The 22,644-nt window shown below is 40.4% G+C and overlaps 1 protein-coding gene across 1 annotated transcript in view; it reads right to left on the bottom strand.

Annotated features, from left to right (window-relative positions):
* Positions 1-20,056, bottom strand: part of LOC110553966 (probable maltase-glucoamylase 2) — a 91,502-nt gene extending 71,446 nt beyond the window's left edge. Inside the window, exons 1-7 of the mRNA XM_060380129.1 lie at positions 20,011-20,056; positions 11,621-11,726; positions 6,266-6,342; positions 2,166-2,289; positions 1,948-2,057; positions 1,491-1,639; positions 521-692 (exon numbers count right to left, since the gene is read on the bottom strand). Of these exons, the coding sequence (XP_060236112.1) occupies positions 521-692; positions 1,491-1,639; positions 1,948-2,057; positions 2,166-2,289; positions 6,266-6,342; positions 11,621-11,726 (738 nt within the window). The 5' untranslated portion in view covers positions 20,011-20,056. The remainder of the gene's footprint in view (positions 1-520; positions 693-1,490; positions 1,640-1,947; positions 2,058-2,165; positions 2,290-6,265; positions 6,343-11,620; positions 11,727-20,010) is intronic.
* Between the last annotated feature and the right edge of the window lie 2,588 nt (positions 20,057-22,644).

The following is a 22,644-nucleotide window of genomic DNA, read 5'->3' on the forward strand; positions in this document are numbered from 1 at the left end:
ATTAAAGCCAGAAAGCATCATTCTTACCAAAGTATTTTTTTCTTCTTTTTGTGACACTGGCATGGACTCCAGAAACTTACTTACCCTAAACAATGCAACCTTTCTACTCCTAACATCCTCAGTGTTTTTCATGGTGTTTATTTTGAGACAGGGTCTGACAAATTAGCTGGCCTTGAACTTACTCTGTGAGCCAGGGCAGCCTTTAAATTGCAATTCTCTTGCCTCAGTCTCCTAAATACCTGTGATTATGGGTTTGCTCCAAGAGGCCTGGCTGTTTTCTAATATTATTTTATTTCTCTTATGTAATTATCAAATTATATTTACCAAGAAAGTCATTTTGATTTCTGTATTTCTAATCTGTGAATCTATTAAACTCAAGAACAAGCATTCCTTCCCAAAACAAAGTCATGTAAATTGGGCAAAAAAGACATAGCTGCATTTTGTCCACTACTTTTAGAAATGGAGGGTGGGTATTTTTAGCTGTGAGCTATGAACGGGAGCCGGGTAGGAAGGGCCTCACCTCTGTAGGAATAGCATCTCTGGTAAAGATGGGCCAGGTGTTCCAGCTCATGTTGTGGCGATATTGTTGATGCACGTGTTCCCCAAGCCCATACACATTGGAGCTGGGCAGCCGGAAAGACAGCTGCAGGTACTGCTGGGAAAATTGGAGGGGCCCAATGCCTGTGTCCAACCTGGACAATGAGGAGAGAAGAAGAGTCACAGAAGTACTCCGGCCCTGCAGAGAGCCCTGTCTGCCTCTCCACATGCATTCAGAAATGAGTAATCTCAGATTTTAGCAAGTTTGATGTTGTCTCCAGAGCCGTTCCCATGGAATCATCAAGTCTTTGAACTTAGGGGAGCAACACCGGTGAGACTCCATCATCAGACTTGCATGGCTGGAGGAAGGACAGAAGTGCAGCTTTGCACCTGCAGCTACTACTGCGGATGCTAAACGCTGTTAGCACAGGTCCCTCTGGAAAAGTGATAAGGCCTAGTGCCTTATAGCGCACAGGTGACTGGAGAATGGCTAGTGCCAGGATTTGAATGCATGTTTTATTGACATAAATATTCATATTTTATACCATGCAATATGCAATGTAAGCTCAAATTGGTTTTAGGTGCTTATTGGTAACATTCAGAGGTACAGATACTTTGAAATGGTAAACAGTAAAGTTTACGTTCAAGTATGAATGATAACTCAAAACAACAAAATCTCCTAATCCATAATATATGAGAACCATAAGCATGTGATTATACTTACTAAAAATATATACATGAAATATAGTAGGTGGGTTCACTATAGTTTGATACTCCGCTTTACAGTTAACAGATTGCCACTGTTAATTAGGCATGATAAATAATTTTACATTTTTCTGAAGTTCAAACCCATTTCCAAGTCCAATTCATCTTTCTCTGCACCCAGAGCACATCAGGATGAGTTACATGGGGACTCTGTATTCAAAGATGGGCAAAGAGTATGGAGAACTCACAAGACTCTTTTGTTGCTCTTCCGCAGTATTTTGATGCTGAAGGGTTTATTAACAACCTCTATGTAGTAGCTCAGAATGGACGCATTAGCACTCCCATTCAAGATGTTTTCATGAGGGACTTCATAGCGTGGCTCATTGAAATCAGTGATCTGCAAGAAGAATAGAAAATCTGATTCTGGGTAAGGCTGCTTCCTTGTAGATCTAAGGAAAATGCTGCTTTTGAATCAATGGCCCATGAGAATGCTTTCAACCCTGTAGATTTCTATTTCTGAGGTGAGATTACCCAACCATGTGTATCCAATCAAGTGAAGTAAAGATGCCTGCCCATCTCCTCCAGTGATGGCAGCAGAAAGGAATGGAGGAACCTTCTGCCCATGTGCTTTGCTTAGTACAGAGAGGAAGAGGGCAAGGCGCTGCTATCTCCAGAGTTCTAGCCAGTGGTGACTCCCTCACCCACCTTAAAATGAAAACGATTGGATGTCTGATATTCAGCTGTGAAGAGGGCATCAGCAATATCATTTCCAAAAAGAGATGGGGATGACAATTTTTTCAACCGAGCAGTTAGCCCTAAGATGAGGGAATGAGAACAAGGGGCAGTATTAGCTTTCCTTTCACAGCTACCTTGGCTGGATCACAAACAATGGCTTCCTGAGACCACATTAGGGCAGTACTCACCTGTGCTTGTGTTTGTAAGGACACTGGTGACTTCATAACCTGAGTTCTTAGGGAAAAAGCATGCAGGGACTTTGGGATCTGCTACCGGCTTCCAGCAGCATTTATGCTGCCATCGGCAGACATCCTAAAACAGTAGAACAGAGCTGTATGACATGGTGTCACTTGCCTACTAATTTACAACCCATGTTATTCCAAGGAAGACTTGACATAGGTGTAATTAAACTCATTCATGTATTCATCCTCAGTTATCTAGCATTCCAACACACATTCTGTATTTATCAGATAAGAAAGTGGTAACAGGGAGCAGTAAGACTTAGTTTGTATCTCTCCAAACTGACTGTTTAGTTGTAAATCAAGACAATTAAAACAGTAATGATGACACAGTAAATTGAGTGTTCCAGTAGAATGTTCCCAGAGCAAGGGGAATACACACCAACCATTTCTCCCAGGCTGGTAGTTTAGGTGGGAGAAGAAGGTACTCTAGGTGGGTGAAAGGTAAATCTGTTCTCAAAGCACCAGGGAGAGTTGGACTGGTAAGCACCAGATATTCTGGTGTGAGTGACATTCTGGGCAGAGAAAGCAACAGTGCATGACAAACAGGAAAGAAGACAAATTTGTTGTGCCAAGAGCATTAAGGAAGAGCAATGGACATGGGAAGATCAAGAGAAAGACATGAAATAACCTTGAATCTCAGGAGGAAATTTGAAAGTGGAAGGAAAACATGAAAGTCCGGACTTCCCCGTTTTCTTCTGTACACACCTAGAATGTCTGACTCTTACTAAAAGAATGTATCTGGTGTAGGTTCTACCATAAAGATTAAGATGATGTCACTCCATTGCTTTTTTCCATATTCTATTGACAAGAGTTTTTAGATGCCAAAAATTGGTCTAAGTGCTCTGAAAATCTAGAATGACTTTTATGACTAACACTTACTTATTTATGGAGAAAATCTTAACATTATAAGCATACAGTCTTTTAAAATATGTATTCATCACCACAGGTTAAACAGACAGACCCTGTCTTGTTCTTTTTCACATAACAAAAATGTGCAGATGAGAAGAGACTTTGAGTGTTCCTTCTCCTGCTGGGCAGGCATTGAAAATCTCTGTCACTTCTGAAACGGAGGCCTACGAAGCCCCAAAGGTCGGTTTCACTGCTGTAAACTATGTCAAAGTCTATAGACCTCAATAAAGAGCAATCTATATCCAGATAAACACAATCTGTCTGCGTGCAACCTGCTCTAACAGTTTCTTTCAGTTCCAGTACCAAAGGTCAAAACCTGGGACGATTAATTACCAACACTTCAAACTTTATGTCTCTTTCATACATTGCTTTCACAATTGCGTCCCTTGTTTTCCATCTCAGTTCTCACTACCTTTGTAAAGATGTCCTAAACTCATGTCTGAACTATTGGTGTTGACTTCCAACAAATCTCCATGCCTTATACCCCTGACCTGTGACCCTAAGTTATCTCCAAAATACATGTCATGCCATCTGTCAACCACATAAAAAAGAATTTAAAAATTGACAGCCAACCAGGAAATCACCTCTCTCACCTCTCTGTGTGATGCTCAAGTACTATGGCAACAAAGTCTTTTGATGCTTAAATTTTATTAACAATGTATACAACTTGTTCAAAACTCATGAAATCTTATTTTTATATTTATTATTTTACTGCACTATTCCTTATACTAAGATAAAATTTGGACCTTAGATAGTTTAATTTTCCAAAATCTACTGTGATTGAATTACTGGCTTTTAGAAAAATGATCTCAAAATTTACTGAGATTTCAGACAGAAAAAAAAAAAGTTATTTTCTTTGTATGTGGATGAGATGAGAAAGAAATTAAATATACATGTTAAAAACTGAAAATTATTATTATTTAGTAGGAACATTATAATATTACAAAACTTTAAAAGGGTGTACATGTAACAGAGAATTCATAAGGAAATTTCTGGTTGCAAAATCAATATTCAAAAATTAACTTCAAATCCATACTTGGGTACACTCCCCCTAGTAAGGAGAGTAGGGGATATCTCTGATAGCTGCATTTTGATCACCTCCCCCTGGCTGGGCTGCTTTTCCAGGCCACAGGGGAAAAGGATGCCTTCAGTCCTGATGGGACTTCGTGAATTGTGATGGATTGGTAGGGGGGTGGTCCTCTTTTGTGAGGAGTAAGGAAGAAGGATGGGGAAAAGAGGGAGGGAGAGTGGAACTGAAAGGAGAAGAGGAAGGGAGCTACAATTTGGATGTAAAGTGAATGAATAAATAAAGTAAAAATATTTAAATGGGATAAAACATTATTTTTAAAATTACAGCAATGTATATAATGCATACACTAAAGATAAGAAAGATATGGGGGACTTACAGGACCTATTCCAAGGATGTTCTAACTATAGCAGTATGAAAGGACAAAACAGCCAGTTAAAAATCAGATACCAGAAGCAAATCCACGCTTATAAACTATGATCTTTCAGCGAAGGCACCACAACAATTCGGAAATAAAAAGGACATTTCTCACATTTGACAGTGGCCTCCATGGGCAGGAGCTGCTGCAGATTAAAGGTGGGTCCGCTCTGACTCTATATGAGCAAGAGTTAACAACTTGCAGTGGCTTCAGCAGAAGCTGCAGACCCAGGGTGCAGGCCAGATCTGACTGAGAGTACTTCCTGCAGTCATACAATGTGTCCTATAACCCACACAGAGGGCAGAGAAAGCTGCTGGCCAGGAGTTTGAACCAGATGGGAACCGGGGTGATGCCTATAGGGTCACAGGGAGTTCCACATCTCTCAGGGCAAGCTACAGACCCAGGCAGGAGGCCTGAGCTGACCAGGATGAGTCCTCTGACTATCAGAGGAAACCTCTGTCCCTAAAAACCAATTCCACTGAAAAAAATGGTGCTTGAGTCCTATTGCAACTTGGTCCTTTTTGAACATTGTAAATTCCTCCACTGAACAAAGAATGAAGACTCAAATTTAAGAACAAAAGAAATTTTCATAAAATTTGTGCAAAAATAGGGTTTCTGACCACCATCACTTTATGGGAATACTTCCAGAAGAACTACAAAAGTGCAATGAAACATTTGAATGAATGATAAGCAGATGTTAAAACACAGCAGAATCATCATTTACTTGTTCAGGATTTAACCATAACTAATATTTCAAAGGAATAAGTTGCTAAAAGCTTTTTGAAAAGGGATAGGAAGTTTAAGCTGTTTATGTAATACACTATCATTACTAACATTGAAGGTAATTCATATAAACAATCATTAGTAAGAAATTATTATAATAAAAATAAGCATCAGCTAGAAAATGCAAATGTTTGTATTTTCAATTAAAAAAACTAAAGCTATGAAATTGCCAGGAAGAGCTTTCTCATACAATAGAACTTCCCAATAAAACACATATTAAGAGCAACAAAAAAGTATATGATTTAAAACAGACGCTTTCTATCTCTTTATAGTAGGAATATATACCAAGATATCAACTCTTGAAACCTAAAATTTAATACAGTCTTATATGTAACTCAAATGTGCTTAAATGTAACAATACTGGATATACAATGTAGAATACAGGGCACAGAACTAAAACCTAAATACACACCACTGTGGTGACATAGTCACATCAGTCACAATCAGACTGTTCAAATATCTGATAGACTCATGGACATCACCCAGGAGGGAATTCTGTTTTAGTCACATGTCCATTGGGACCTCTTTTGCTAGTTACTCAACTTCAGAAGGCTCTTGTTACAAGGAGTAACATAAGTTCTAGTAACTTACCCATCCACACTTGCTTGGTGGCCTACTTCTACAGGAACAGCGGGCTAGCCTTAAGCATTTTACTTCTCCAAGGTCAACCCCACCTAGATGTGGCTCTGGTATTTCTAACTTCCTTCTACTTTGGCCTTTGGAACTTGTCTGCACTGACACCTCATTTTCTAGCCTAATTCTTGTACTTCCTTGCTGTGGTTGTTTATTTTATATATGATCAAGACAAGAAATTATAAAACCATAAGGCACCCCACCACTTCTCCTCTCCCATACTCATTGATTTGATATGGAATCCTGTAGACTACCAGAAAGGGCCCCGTGGCTGACCTCTGTCACCACTTTGCCAGGTGCACAGTCTATCCTTTCTGATTCAGAGATGTCTGGGCACTCAGGAGTAAATGAATCTGTAAAGAAAGTAAACGCCAAAGTTGGTATTTGTGGTATAATCAGAGCTACAGACTCAGATATATTCTGTATATTCTCCAATCAAATCACTGGTAGCTGGTACCAATATTTGTGCATGATGCTCACTACTTCTTCAAATGTTAAATCACTTGTTTAAAAAAATAGTTGACTTTTAAGACATATATCCCTCATAACATACATTCAACCCATTAACACATTCAGCTCTATGTGTGCTACCTAATTTTTATGTCAATTTGACACAGGCTATAGTCGTTTTGGAAGAGGGGATCTCAATTAAGAAAATGTTCCAACAAGATTGCCCTGTGAGCAAATTCATAACGCATTTTTCTCAATTACTGGCTGATGTGAGAGGGCCCAGGAAATTGTGGGTAGTGCCACCCCTGGGCCGGTGGTCTTGGGTACTGTGACAAAGCAGTCTGAGTAAGCCATAAAGAACATGCCAATAAGAAACATTCCTCCATGGCCCGTGTATCAGCTCCTGCCTCCAGGTTTGTAACCTGCTTGAGTTCCTCGCCTGACTCCCTTCATGATGGACTGTTATCAAGAAGATTAAAATGAAACAGACCCTTTTTCCTCCAAGTTGCTTTAGGTCATGATCTTTATCACAGCAATAGGAACTGACACTGTGGTTTTCACTATTTTACAAAGTTGGAAAAGCATTAATGACCAACAATTCTACAATACTTTCACCAAACCCAAAAGAAATCATATAACTATAGTGATATCTTTCTAGTCACATTTTCTTTTAGTCTCAAGAAAATATGCATGTCTCCATGCATTAATTTCTATCTCCATGTATTTATCTATTCTGGGCATTTTGTATGAACCAAATCTGACCTTTTTGCCTGCATTTGGGACCCTTTTCTTCCAACTGGGTTGTATCATTCAGTCTTAATAGGAGGGAGGTGCCTAGTCTTATTGCAACTGGATCTGCTATGCTTGCTTGATATTGCTGAGTGGCCTTCCCTTTCCTGAAGGGAAATGAAGGAGTGGGTCTGGGAGAAAGGGGAGGTGAGGGGAAGATACGTGGAGGAGAGAAGGCAGAGGAAACTGCATTCAGGATTTAATATATGAAAAAAATATTAGATAGATAGATAGATAGATAGATAGATAGATAGATAGATAGATAGATAGATAGATAGATAGATAGATAGATAGATTCATAAGCAAACTGTGTCTGGCATGAACTTTTCAATGCTCATCCTTGTTTCACTGTTTCATTCTTCTGCAGCTAACTCATATTCCATCATGCAAACAACGCAGTTGGTGGGGATTTATGTTGATTACAACGTGTGACTGTTTCACGTAATTCTCTTCTGCAGCAGTTTCTGTAGGAATGTGTGTTTTCAGTTCTTTTGGCTACAAGTCTGAAAATGGAATTGCTGACTCATTCTTTAATATTTAATACTAACTGCAAATGTGGCGGAATCATTTCTTTTCCTCTTGGGACTCTATGAAGATTCCAATTTCTCTGTAAACTGAAGACCACTCAATGAAGAATAATCTCATTGATAGCTTGTTTATCCAAATAGTTAATGATGTGTTTTTAGTCTTATGGTCATTTGTAAATCTTTCGTGTTCTTTGTTCACTGAAAATTTGTTTCTGAATCATATTTTTAATATTACTATTATCCTTTGAGAATTTCATGCACCATTTTTTGATCATTTTCCCTCTCAGACTCCTCCCATATCTACCATTTCCACTCTCTCTTCCCTACTCTCTTCAGGGTCTTTTTTGTGTCCCCTTCCATAAAGTTTATTTTTGTTATCCAACTACTCTTGGACCAGAGCCTGCCCTAGTGTGTGGTCAGCCTATCAAAGGTACCTCATTGAAGTAAAGTGGCTTTCCCTTCCCCAGCAAATGTCAGATGCCAATATTTCTTCAGCCAATGGTGGTATTTTGTGTCCACTTTCCCACTCTCTGCTGGGATTTTTGTCTAGCTTGGGTTTACACTATTCTTGTGCATGCTGTCAATATCACTATGAGTTCATATGTACAACCTCCGTGTTGTATACTGAACAGACTGTGTCTTTGAAGTCATCTTCCACCTTTGGCTCTTTCTACCTCTTCTTCTTCAAAGCTCTCTGAGATTTAGTGAGAGGAATGTGACATGTCCATCCCACTTACGTCTGAGCACCCCCACATGCTAATATTCTTTGTACATTGAACAATTCAGGCTCTCTGTTCAGTGCCATCTACCACAGGAAAAGCTTCTCTGATAAAGGCTGAGTGATGCGCTGATACCTGGATATAGCAATTAGCCATCAGGAGTCAGGTTAATAACTGTCCACTTAGAAGAACAACAGTATTAGATGTGTTATAATATCTTTATGCATCTTAGTTGTTAAGTACTCCCATGTGTATCATTTGAAAATGTTAGCACATTTTCCGTGGCCTGTTTTTCTCTACTTGATAACATCATTTAAAGATCAACAAATTTATTAAATTTAAGTCCAATCTGGCTATTTTCCCCTTTTGGTTTCTGTGCTGGAATTTTAGCTAAGGAACTGCTGCTAAACAGAGGCATTGGATGTTCCCACCTTTGCCTTTTTTGTTAAAAGCTCTTGGTTTGACACTTCCATTTAGGGCTTGATGTATTTTTAGTTAATTTACATACATATGGCCAGATGGAAACCCAGCATAATTTTTTTATCTCATGCATATATCCAGTTCAGTTAGCCATTTGGTTTTTTATTTATGTGTTTATGCTTGAGTTGCTTGTCTGTCTGTTTGTCTGTTTTCAACAAATTCTCACTCTATAGTCCAGGCTGACCCAGAGCTCATTATGATATGGAAATCTTGTGGCCTTGAATTCATGGCAACCCCTGCCTCAGCCTCTGAATGCTGGAAGTATAAGAACGAGTCACCATTCTGGGCTCTAACTTTAGCTTTATTCCATTCATTTCAAGAAACTGTGTTATCGAATGGAAAGAAATTTTTGATGTTACTTCAAATGTACACTTCTACTCAAACTTAGTATTATTCTTTTAGCCTTTATCAAGTTAATTGAACCTTCTACTATGTAACAATGACAGAATCATGGCAGAGTCAGGAGCTTCATGAGCTATCCAAACCAGGATCTCACTGTCATCCAGCTCCAAGTAGCAGTTGCTGAGGGTGTAACAGGACAAGGAATCTTCAGTGCCTTTGTTCATTGTTTTTAAGACTCCATATATCTATTACCCTATGGGGTCCCTCTCTCTCTCTCCATAACCATCAGTGATTAATGTAAGGAGTATCTTCACCCTACATATAGTCAAAGACTCTGTCTGTCCATCTGTGTGTATTTGTCTGTCTATGTGTGGGAGGAGGCAGTTAAAATTAGATTAATGATGTATTTAAACAGGACATCTGAAACTACAAAATTCCTGGAAGAAAATATGGAAATAATGCCATAAGTGACTTTGCAAAAAGCACAGACAACTAGAGCAAAATTAGACAGATGAAACTATAGAAAAGTAAAAAGTTTTTGAGTACTGAAAACAATCAAGATAGTGAAAACAATCGACAAGCAACTAATTAGCAACATAGAGAAAGTGAAGGCTACATGTGTCTTTAAGCCGTATGCCTGATAAAAGGTTAGTTTCCAAAGTTTATAAAGATTACTTCCCAAATGACTAACTTGCTTTAAAATTGGGTGAAAGCTACTGAAAAGAATTTCTTCAGAGAAAACCTATTAATGGCCAACAGGTACAAAGGATTTGAGAAATCAAAATCATTGCATCATCAAAGAAAAGGTACCATCTCACTTCCATTCAGATGGCAATTACCAAATCAACAAAAAATAACTGTTGGTGAAGGTGTGAAAATGTTGAATCCTGTGTACTATCGATAAAGAATTAAAAACAGAACTATCATACAAATATTTTATATCACTTCCAAATAGTTATGGACCTAGATCTTTTAGAAATATTACACTTTCACATTAACTGTGGCACTATACACACTGCCCAAGATGTATAGACACTCTCATTGCCCACTGAAGAATGAGTGGACAAACAATATGTGTATAATAAACAGCGAAATATATGCAGTCTTAGAAGAAAGAAAAGTCTTCTAACATGAAACAACATTTCTGCTTTTTAACCCATGAGTACACAGTTTTGAAAAAAATCAGAGAAAAGTCAATTGTGTATAAACAGCTAAAACAATAACTGCTTTGGATGGATTAGATAGAGTGTGTTTTAACATGAAAGGGCATGTGAAATTTCATTATATGCTAAGTAAAAGAAGAGACACATATACCAGGCATTAATCTCTTTTGTTGTTTAAAAATGTAATGGGGAAGAAATAAGAATGAGCTCAAAATACACTCTATAATGGCCTTGCAACTATCTTTGAAAATTACGTTTTTTTCCTAGGAAATGATGTCATGCTCTATTGAGAGATGAGTAAAGAGAGTATACAGACAGGATCCTCCTATTAGCACAGCTCATTTTCATCATATGTCTAATCTATTACAGTGAAGAACTTTATCAAACAGAGTTCCCCCAAATTCAAACTAATTAACATAGATTTTTATTTTATGTTATTATTGTTGCTTTCTTTTTGGACATGGGATCTCATATTACAACCCAGATTAGCCTGAAACTCACTACTATGTGACTGGGGTAGCAAAATTTCATACCACTTCACCTATCTCAGCTTCCCAAGAGAAACAATTTTTATATTATATAATATTCTATGTTATTTTATTATCTAAAATGTGACATTTGCATTGATGAGAAGTTGCTCCATTGCTTCTCTGTGCAGACATAGATGACTGCATGTGTGTGTGGGTAGGGAAGAGAGAGGAAGAGAAAGGAGGGGCACACTTTCAAAGGCTTCTGGAAAGACACCAGTTTTGACATGGGTTAGAGGCTAATGTTAATTCACACACAAAGGCTGTCCTGTTAGCTCTCTACTTCCTCTGAGCTAATGTCCACTCTCATAGTGATGGAGTTGCCACTGTTGCCATAACTACTCTTTCTCATCGACAGCTCATCATTTATGACTATACTGCAGAGTGGACATCCAGTGAGCCTAATTTTGCATCCTGTTGAAATACATCAGATGGGACTCCAATATCGTTTACATCCAGAGTTTAGTTACAGAAAACAAATACTTATCTTGCAGAATGACTTAAATTAATCATGGGAACAGATTTTAAATAGCTTGATGTAGTGAGTTGATGTATAAATAAAATGGTATCTCTGGCATCTGTAAGGAACGTCCTTTGACCATCTTTCAAGCTCAACACCCACCATCAACCTTACCTGAAGGGTTCTCCAGCACTAGAAGGAACAAAAGGATATCTACTGCCAATACAACCACATTGAAAATTATCAGGAGGATTTCCAATATACTGAGCCTCCTCGCCATCTAGAAAGAAACAGAAGATCAGGTTAAAGTAAACCACAGAGCCAGTGAGAGTGGGCATTGTGATTGAAAAGTTGACATGTGAGCCTGGAGATGCAGCTTTGTCAGAAAAATGCTTGGTTCAAAACACAAGGTCCTCAGTTTGGAATAACCCCTGTTGGGCATGCTACGGATGCAGAGGTAGAGAGATACTGAGGCCTGGTGGCTGGCCAGTCTAATAAAATTCTTGTACTCTGGGTTAGATAAGAGAACTTGTTTAAGAAAGTAAGGTGGAAAGCAATAGAGAAAGACACCTACTGTTGGTTTCTGGCCTCTACACACATTGTTCACACATGTATGTACACCTGTACCCATATTTGCACATACACTACATAGACACAGACATAATCAGAGACACACAAAAGCTGACTTGTCTACAAAACAGACTTGATCATCAGATTTTCTCTTTACAAAAACCAGAAAAAAATTTGCCTGTAAAGCATATGCCTCCTGTGTGCATATATGGAGGTTAAAAGACAAACTGTAGAAATCAGTTATCTCCTTTCACCATGTGGGTTACAGGATTGAACTTGAGCCGTGAGTTTTGGCTGCAAGTTCCTGTGACCACTAAGCCACCTCACCATGCCCAGTAGCGGTTGTTTTTCAAGGAAAAGTAAATAAAACATAAAGAACTGGAAAGAAAGTGAACAAATATATTTAAGAGACTGAGATGGTATACTGTTACCTTGATCTTCATACACAGCAGGTGTCTAAGACAGGACCACTGTCATTCTTATATCCTTCACCCAGCAAAGGGCTCAGTGGTGACATTTCCAATCTGAAGGCTCTCAAATAGTACTTCTATTGCCCTCATATGCCTGTGAGCTCTCCCAAAGGCATTTACGGAAGTCACCAATAACAGGAAAGACAGAGAAAGACACAGCATATGACACCAAGGTCCTAAGTGCCATGTGAAGAAAACGTTCCCTGAACCTCTGAAACCCTAGTGAGAATGCTCATATAATATCTCAGGAGCCACACAAATGGCCAGAGCCAACAGTGTTCTTGGGTTGTGCCTTGGGCCTGAGGAGTTCCTGAGAATGCAGTAAGGTAAGGATGTGGAAGAAACTGGCAAAACAGACTTCCCCTTGATTCTGAGAATAAGCCTATGTACTTTACATAAGCTGTGCTTAAAAATAGCAAAATTTTGTTTTAAGAGTAAAAGAGATAATGCAGACACAATTTAGGACACTTGTCTCCTTTCTTCTAAAGGACTTTGGACAAGTCAGGATTCGGGAACAGAAAGGGAGGCCTTTGCATTTCCTCAAGCCCCACTCAGTGCAGCAGTATCCATTTTAATGACCTTGTTAAAATGTGGGGAACCAATGAAAGCATACACTTCTTACAATCTATGTGCTCTCCTTCTGAAAAACAAACAAACAAACAAACAAAAAACAGCAGCCAAGACCTGTAGAGCTCAAAGTGATAAAGGCAAAGGTCAGTTCAGAACCATCCATGAGATCAGCCTCTGCTTGTGGGGCTGGTACCTTCAGAGAGGTCCTGTCTGCCACAAAGAAATAGCTAAACTCTGGGATTAGGAAGATAAATCTCAGGACCTCAGCCTCAGCAAGTTGTACTTGGCAAGTCAGAAGATAGTAGCTAATCCTCTTAGCCCTGAAAAGAAACAGCTATGTATCTCTAGGAGAGGTGAGTCTCTCTCTCTCTCTCTCTCTCTCTCTCTCTCTCTCTCTCTCTCTCTCTCTTTCTCTCTCTCTCTCTCTTATACACATACCATGGAGGCTCAAGGGGTAAGGGCACCAGTTAAAATCTTAGAGGAATGGGAGGCTTCTGTCAACAGAATTCTTAGGAAGAAGCAGGATGCATGTTCAGCTGAACTTTCATGATCTCTAATAAAAAGGCCCAGTCATGCTGGAGAGTGAATAGTCTGTTTGACACTGAGTGTCATAGGCAAGTTTCAGGAAATGCAGCAAAAAGAATAAACGGGAGATGGATGGAGGGAAGGAAGAGAATAAGAAGGCAAGAGAAGATGAATGAAGGACAAGGACTGATATTGCAGGCTGGGTCAGGGAATGTAGTCAAAATACAGAATGAAGGTAACCTCCATCTTGGAGGTGCTGAAGAATAGGTGGTAAACAAACTGGCTCCTGTGTTTACAACTCGACAGCTTAGGGCCCTGAAGGGCAGGGCCAGGAAGATGTGGTTCCCTCACCCTATCTGGAGGCCAGAAAGAGTCCTGCCAGTAGTCTGAGACTGTCTGCCAGATACCTGACCCAGAGGTCCGGCAGGGAAATACAGACTAGAAAGCCCTCCTCATGCCCTTGTGGAGCTCCAGGGCACTGGGGTTCTCTATGAGACTGTTTCTCCAACCAAGGACCATGTATGGATATAACCTAGAACCCCTGCTCAGATGTAGCCCATGGTAGCTCAGTATCCAAGTGTGTTTCCCTAGTAAGGGGAAGAGGAACTATTTCTGACATGGACTCAACTGGCTCCTTTACTTCCCCCCACCCTCTGAGGGAGGTACAGCCTTGCTAGGCCACAGAGGAGGAAATTGCAGCCAGTCCTGAAGATACCTGATAAGCTAGGGTCAGATGGAAGGGGAGGAGGACCTCCCCAGCAGTGGACTTGGAAAGGGATAGAAAGGAGACAAGGGAGGGAGGGTGGGATTAGGAGGCAATGTGGGAGGGGGCTATGGCTGGGATACAAATAACCTGTGATAAATATTTAAAAAATAAAAATTAATATATATAATAAAAAAGAAGGCCCTCTTCTGTGAGAGCCTCTCTTCACAAAACCTGGCTTACTAGCTAAAATTGTGGTCACAAAGCATACTGCCCCCCCCCCAGAAAAACACCCTCAGTTCCTTTAGTACAATAGTTTCAGGTTTCCACAGCATGTCCAGAAGAATAAACTGTGATGACTTACCAGTAAACAGCTATTCAAATTTGGAACCATATAAAATCAAGCTACAGCATAATTAGTACTCAATTTAATCTTTAAAACACTATACACTGCTTCTTAAAGGTATTCTTCTATTAGGGAATTAAACAGGCCACTACAAATGAAAAGATCCAAACTCACTTCACTATCAACAAACTGAGTGGTGCTCAGCTCTGATCTTAGAGGCAACAACTGGACAGGAAGTACATCCCAGAGTGGGACGGCTTTGAGAGGTTTTACCCTGGCCTCATTTCCATTCTCTCTGCTTTGAGCTTACAGTTAAGGATGTGGCCTCTCAGCTTCCTGCTTTGGCCACCATCCCTGCTGGCTGCCATGTCTCACCGCCATGATGGACTCTTGGGTTCTGCTTTACCCTGGGGTGCCTGGATGCCACCAGACACCAAGTCTGGAGGGAGGAAGGGCACACTTTTCCCTGGAACGTCCTGGCCGAGAGGGATGGAGCACAGAGCAGGTTTGTGATGTGGTTTTCCAGTCCAGCCAGGGGTGCGGGAGAAGAATACAACATAGTGTCACAGCTCTTTTAGCTGGGCTGCCAGCACCAGGCCAGGAGACTATGAGAACTCGGGGCTCCAGAATGAGCCAGGAGGTGGCAGGAGCCCAACCAGACCCAGGTGAATAGGGCAGCTGCTGAGGGAACCACCGGGCAGCCGGCTGCTCCAGGTGAACACTGTAGTGAGAGGTCTGAAGGTGATGGTTGCATGTGCTGTTTGTTGGTGGAAGCTTGCTTCCTCAGAGAGCTTCAGAGGCAGCTAGTGGTCAAGATGAGAGCCTGACCCATAGTTGAGTCCCGGGTCCAGCGATGAATTCTTTGGGAAGTCTTTCCCAAGTGTTAGAGCTCAATAGAAACAGATGATCTTCAGGAAATAGATAGTGTGTGTCTTTATTCCATGTGAGCAGGGACTTTATAAACCTTGGGCAGTGGATGGGGACTTGAGGTTGAGTATCTTTCATGGGTTGGGGCTGGCATGCCCATGATGCCCTATTTATATCCACGAGCCTGCTACCAGTGACCACCTGGTTAGGGGTTAGGTTTAAGAACTCTGAGGCAGTCATGAAAAACAGGGTGGGAGCTGTCCATCCTGTTGGTCTCAGGATGAGATTTTTAAATCTCAAGTTTGAGGCTTCCAGGGTCTTGAACATGCTCCACCTCACCAATCCTGTGCCCATTGCTCTGGTGGCACGGTCCACCCGCTCCACAGTTCTACACTTCTTATTCTTACACAATATCATTGCCACAAAAGAAAATAACCATTTTACAGAAATTACCTCATTTTAATACCTCTCAATGCAAGCTTCTCTTTAAAAATTATGCATAGCTGAGTAAACTCCTATCTTTTGCCCTGTGTTCTCAGTGGAAGATGATTTTCTCTCATCTAAGCCTAATTCTTGCTTTTATTTTCTAGTTCTTTTCTAAACAGGGCTTCCCAGAAATCCTCATGATGTCAATTCTTTCTTTCCTTGCATTTCCAAGCTAGTCCCCCAAAGCTGCTTACTCTGCTCATGATATATCTCAAGTCACTCTAACCTGTCAAGGACTCAGTTCTTCTGGAGCTACCATTTTAGCTCTGTTTTTCATTTCTGATCTATCCTTCCATAAAGGGAAATACTGGGCTGCAGAAGCGATACACAAGGCGCTGAGTTCAGTCCTCAGCACAGCACAAACAAGCACAGTACCACAAGCCTGTCATCCCAGCACTGAGAAGGTAGACACAGGAGAGTCAGAAGTTCAAGGCTGAACTGTCCTCTGCTGAGTCGTAAATGTGAAGCCAGCCTGAGCTGCTTTAAACTCTGTCTCTGTCAGTGGACTTGGAAAGGGGCAGGGAGGAGATGAAGGAAGGAGGGAAGGTTTTCAGGGAACGAGGGAGCGGGATACAGCTGGGATACAGAGTTAATAAAATATAACTAATAATAATAATAAAAAAGAAAAAAATAAATAAAATATTGACTACAAAAATAAACTCTGTCTCCAAACAGACAGCAACAAGAAGATAATTGCTCACTATTGCACACTATCCTTATTACTTCCTCATGTATTACTGGCATAGCTCGTGTTTCCTGCATTCCACTGAATGTGATCTTACCAAGGTCACCAGCATCTAAGTTGCCAAATAAAATGGGCACTGTCTTAGTTGCCTCACCCTGTCAAACCACTCCTTCCTCCTGAAGCATTCCATTTACTGATCTGCTCTATTGAGTTTCTACTGTACTGGAATCTCTTCAGTTATTTGTTAGTCTTCTATTTTTTTATTTATAAATATTAAAAATCAAGTTTATTTTTCTTAACTGTGTCTTTTTTCTTTTTTAAAAAATTATTTATTATAATTTATTAACTTTGTATTCCAGCTGCAGCCCCTTCCCCCATCTCCTCCCAGTCCCACCCACCCTCCCTCTTCTCCCCTTATACCCTAGTATCCCCCTGATAAGGGAGGTCTGACACTTCTATCTGACACTAGCTTATCAGGTCTCATCAAGGCTGGCTGCATCATCTTCCTCTGTGGCCTGGCAAGTTTGCGCCCATCAGGGGGAGGTAATCAAAGAGCTGGCCACTGAGTTCATGTTAGAGAGGGCCGCTCTACCCCTTACTAGGGAACCCACTTGGAAACTGAGCAGCCAATGGGCTTCCTTTGAATGGCGGTCTAGGTCCTCTCTTGGAGTTCCTGACCCCTCCAGGTCTTTCTATTTCCCTCTTCTTCCATAAGGTTTCCGGCACTCTGCCCAAAGTTGGCTGACTCTCAGTATCTCTGTCTTCCATTTTCTTAAGTGCTGATATTCCTCACAAGTTCCCAGGGACCCCTTTTAAACTGCCTTCTCTGTTTGAGCAATCTCATGTGACACCACACAACACCAGATAACAATTTAACCTATATTTCTAACCTAAGGATTAAAAGTCATATACTCAGGGATCTGTTGATGTTTCAAAATTCCCCAAGGTTCAAACAAAATGAACATGTTTAAACATAACATGATCTCCACCTATCCCAGTCCCAACTCTTACCAACGGTGCCATTCAACAATTCATACAATAATAGCTTGGACGAAACAATGAAACTTTTCTTTTTAAACTGCTGAGAATCTGTTTAGCTTACCTTTTAAAAATAAATTTAGCTATAACAGGCAGTCCCAGTTCAGTTGGGCTACTTTCCTGCTAACTTTGAATCATGTCCCAAATGACCCAATACACACAGTTATTAGGATCCCCTATAGCCAAGTGTTAATGGTGGTCTAAACTATGAATGCTTCAACCTCATGACCAAAGTCTTTGTGACTCCTCCTAAGCCCAGATGCTCAGCCCCTTTCTTCCCTTGTGTTCCCAGACACTAAACCACCACTTAGGCAACAACAACAACAACAAAAACAATGTGAAAAAGCAGGCTCTCACTTTAGTTATTGGGTTACTTTTGCTTTTTCTCTGACTTTATTTTTCTTCACTCCTATCCTTTAGGATAATGCTTTTACCATTTGTATAAATATTTTCATGGAGATATATAACTAAATTTTTTAATTCAAGTGACCTTCAAGTTAGTATTCAACAATTCAAGAAAAGAAATGAAAGTGAGAAGCAATAACAAACAAATCATTTGCCTAAAGAAGTTTACCTCTCAGAGAAACTGAGGTTGAGGGGTTGAAATCGAAAGGGTAAACTATTCTTATTAACTTAAACCCATTGGTTGACTAATTACTGAAAATATTTACTCTCCATTACATAGGAACTCTCTTGGACTGGGGCTATTGCCCAGTCAAAGCAGTTAAGAGCCATCAAAGCAGTTAACGCTCAAGCAGGTGGACAGGACTCCAGGTCCTCAGCACTCAGGACATGTGAGATCGGCATGCTAACTCCTCTATGACTCTAGCATGGAAATGCAGAGACAGGCTCTATAGAGCAAGCTGGCTAGCAAGGCCAGCTATATAGACAAACTCTAGGTTTGCCAGAAAGACCCTGACTCAAATGAATAAGATATGAATGGTCAAAAATAAAAGGTCCCTGACATCAGCCTTAGGCATCTACCTGCAGACAGTAGCACATGCATGCATGCACATGTACCCATCATATGTGCAGGCACATACATGCAAGCATGTATACACACACACACACACACACACACACACACACACACACACCACATTACATCCCAACCCAAATACCAGTAAAGAAGAAACAGGGAAAAATCTGTGTCATTATACTCTCATAAAATCTCTACAACAAATGAAGTGGAAAATTATCATGATTCTCATTTTATAAAGAAATATTAAAGAATTTCTTTTTTCTTTTTTATTTTTTTAATTTTTTTATTTTTATTAATTACAGTTCATTCACTTTGTATCCCTGCTGTAGCCCCCTTCCCTACCCCTCCCAATCTTACCCTCTTATTCACCTATGCCCCTCCCCTAGTCCAAATATAGGGGAGGTGGCTCCACTGTCTTCCTCTGTGGACAGGTGGAGGTGATCAAAGAGCCATAAACATGATTAGAAGTAAAACTGAAAGCCACTGTTTCTTCATATAGTATTTGAATACTTTCTCCACATCAGCCAAATTACAGACCTTTAAGGCCTACATAATAAGCCTCTGAAGGTGGGATTTAAGACAATGAAAATTTTGAGAGACCCACCTGAAACACTCAAAATCCCTGACTTAAGCACGCAGCTCGCAGGCAAACACACTGGTCATTGACTAGCCTGTCTTTAAGGACAATTTCTCTTCATAGGGAGAATTTTGTTTTCAGCACCTACAAACCAGAAGCAAATGCCCTTTCCAGGTCTCCTTAATCTTTCTGAAGGCCCAGATCCTACAGAGTAGCTCAGGTAATTGGAAAGCTCTAACATCAGCGTGCCATAGAAGCTTTTGTCATCTAGGCAGAGGGAAGAAGTATGTGCGTGTGTGCATGTGGGGGAGTCATGGAGGCAGAAATTCTTCCCTGCGAAGAAGTTAGTAATCTAGAACACAACACCTTCACCTTCCTCAGAATCCCTGCCACCCTTCACAAACTACCACAGGGATTCCAGTAGTTTGCTCTTCCCATAGTTTCTCCCAGTCTAACAAGGGCAGCTTACATTAGACTTTTGTCATTTGTCCTACACACACACACACACGCACACACACACACACACATCATTCACAAAGGCATGCACATACACATGCATTCAGCATACAGCCAGATGAACCATCTCTCCATCCTATATTTCACCTTCAGTTTTCATCCTCAATGAAGAGAAGAAAATGGCAGGTCTGGAAGGAAATCATGAACATCTAAATAAGTTAACAGGGCAGGAGCAAGGAATTAAGGATCCCATGTGCTCAGGTACTGCCTCCACCAACAGAGTACCTACCTCATTGCCGTCCTGTGGTTGTCTTTGCTGTGTCTGTCCCTCCGTGATTCAGATGGAGCTGGGAGCAAAGGTCTCATAGAGCCAACTTTTGCCACAATTGATTTACTGCCCTATAAAACTGGGAGCAATTGGAACACAGGCATGTGTTTCCCAACAGACAGTTAAAGAGTCCTCGCTCTCCCTGAGACGGGGAGGCAGAAACACTTGTAATAAATAGGGAAGGTGAGTTTAGTACTTTTGTTTGTCCGAGTGGCTGTTCCTCCTTTGTGGTCTTGTTCATGTCCAATTACTTTGCTTGTCACACTATATGATGCTCACTTGTCTGCACATTGAACTCAAAGAATGCACAAAAAAGGAAGATTCTGCCCATCTTTTCCATGCTTATCTCCAGAGCTTGAAATCCATAACATGGCCCTAATTTTCTGTTACTATCTAGCCATCTGTTGACTTAATTGAAAAGAGAATCGATTGCTCATGCCCTGTCACTTTGTTTCTGACTCCTAAAGTTGTTTGCATTCCATATTTCATTAAATCAAATACACTTTCTCCATAATTATTTGAATTTCTCCAGATTTATTTTATTTTATATGTGCATGACTGTTTTGCCTGCATTTGTGTATGTGCGCCAAGCATGTGCTAGGTTACCGTAGAGCAGTGTTTCTCAACCTTCCTAATGCTGCAACCTTTTAAGATAGTTCTTCATGCTGTGGTGGCCCCAAGATAGAAAATTATTTCATTGCTATTTCATAAGTATAGTTTTGCTACTGTTACAAATTGTAATATAAATACCTGTGTTTTCTGATAGCCTTAAACAACTCCTGTAAAAGGTTTATTTGCAACCCTCACACCCCCAAAGGGGTCTCAACGCACAGATTGAGAGGCTAGAGGCCACAAGAAGGTGTCAGTTCCCCTATCATTACTCATGGCTGTTTGTGAGCCACTGTGTAGATGCTGAGAACCAAACCTGGATCCTCCACAAAGAGCAACAAGCGCTCTTAACGACTGCGCTGATTTTCTCCCTACCTCCTAATTGTTCCAAACAATAAACACACCATTAAAGTAGAAAGTGAATAAGCGTGAAGTAGTCATACATCTCTGGTAAATCCTTCTCATTCCTCAATGGCTCAGCACCTTCAAAAGATGTTCTTATGCTCAAAGAATTTCTCACCTTAATGATTTTTGCCTCAGGAAGGAAGACATATTTACCTTATCTTTGTTTCAGTATAAGCTAGCCTTTGTCAGAGAGAAGTGCACCTAGATCTCAATTCAAATTGGAAAATACAGTGGCCAAAGTTCAAGAAAAGAGATTTATTGTTACTCAAGTTCTTCCTGTTTTTTTTTTCCTATTGTTCCTTCTTTATTCCCCAGAGTGCATGTGTATGACATTATTCATGCTGTAGTGGTGACACACAATCTGCACTAATCTATAATGTACTTACTAATTGCCAATGAACTAGATTCAGCTTTCAGTGGATCTAGCAACCAGAAGATATTGGATGATATGCGGAACTGACTCCATGAAAAGTTACTGGAATTTCTAGGAAGGAGAAGACAAGCATGTTATCTGGCATCTCCCAGCTGTCAGTTGCCTTTGGGCATGTACTGAGCAGTTGTGGGAACAAGCTGGTGATTGGAATCATCAGGTCAGAAACTCTTTCAGAGCATCAACCCCAAAAGCCAATGCAAAACTCTCAGTGATTCAGCTAGAAAGACAAGAGAAATGAATGTTGGTGAAACTGATGATATTCACCAAGGACAGTAAACCTTGTCTTTGTTGGATATAAGGCAGTTAATGGAACACTAGCAAAAGAAGGAATACATTTTTTTTCTTTAAGTGAAACAGTCTAAGATTTTTTTTTTTGACTAATTTATTGTGATCATGGTAATTGTCAGTTTGGCAGGATGTTCAATGGCCAAGGAGACAGGTGTCCAGGAACATCTGTGAGGGATTCTTGAGTCTATAATCATACCTGTGAGGGATTATATCGATTTGGTTAACTACGTTGAAAGGTTCACACTAACAGTGAGTGGCTCCGTTCCCTGAGCTCGATTCTGGATCCTCAGAGAAGGAGGGAGATAGGTGAATATGAGCATTTGTTCTTCACAGCTTCCCGACTGTGGACACAAGGGGGCTCTTGTTCCTTTACCTTCTCTTCCTTGAAACCAAAATAGATACTTTCTAACTTCTAAAATCTATACTTTCTAAAATCTAGCTGATTTTGTCAGAGAATTTTATCACAGCAACAGAAGAAGAAACTAAATTAGCTGTAAGAAAGTAAAGTATTTGAGGCTAACCTGGTGTACAAAGCAAGTACCAGGACAGCCAAGGCTGTTACACAGAGAAACCTTGTCACAAAAACAAAACAAAAACAAACAAACAAAGAAGTAAAGTAAAATTTTGTGATTTGGAGAAGAAATATGTCAAAATGTAAGAACTTTCCCTTAATAGCTGACCAGTAACTGAATGTGGAGGGCCATATATCCTGGGAAAACCTCGGGTGACCATAGCTCTGTGAAAGTAGTTCTCATGGCAGCCTCTGGGGTCCCTGAGACCTTTTCAAGTTGAACTTGACTCAAACTGTTTTCATAAAATTACCAAGAAAGTATTTTCCCTTTTGAATGTCTGCTGGCATG

The sequence above is a fragment of the Meriones unguiculatus genome, chromosome 3 (assembly GCF_030254825.1).
Source record: "Meriones unguiculatus strain TT.TT164.6M chromosome 3, Bangor_MerUng_6.1, whole genome shotgun sequence".
Taxonomy (NCBI): domain Eukaryota; kingdom Metazoa; phylum Chordata; class Mammalia; order Rodentia; family Muridae; genus Meriones; species Meriones unguiculatus.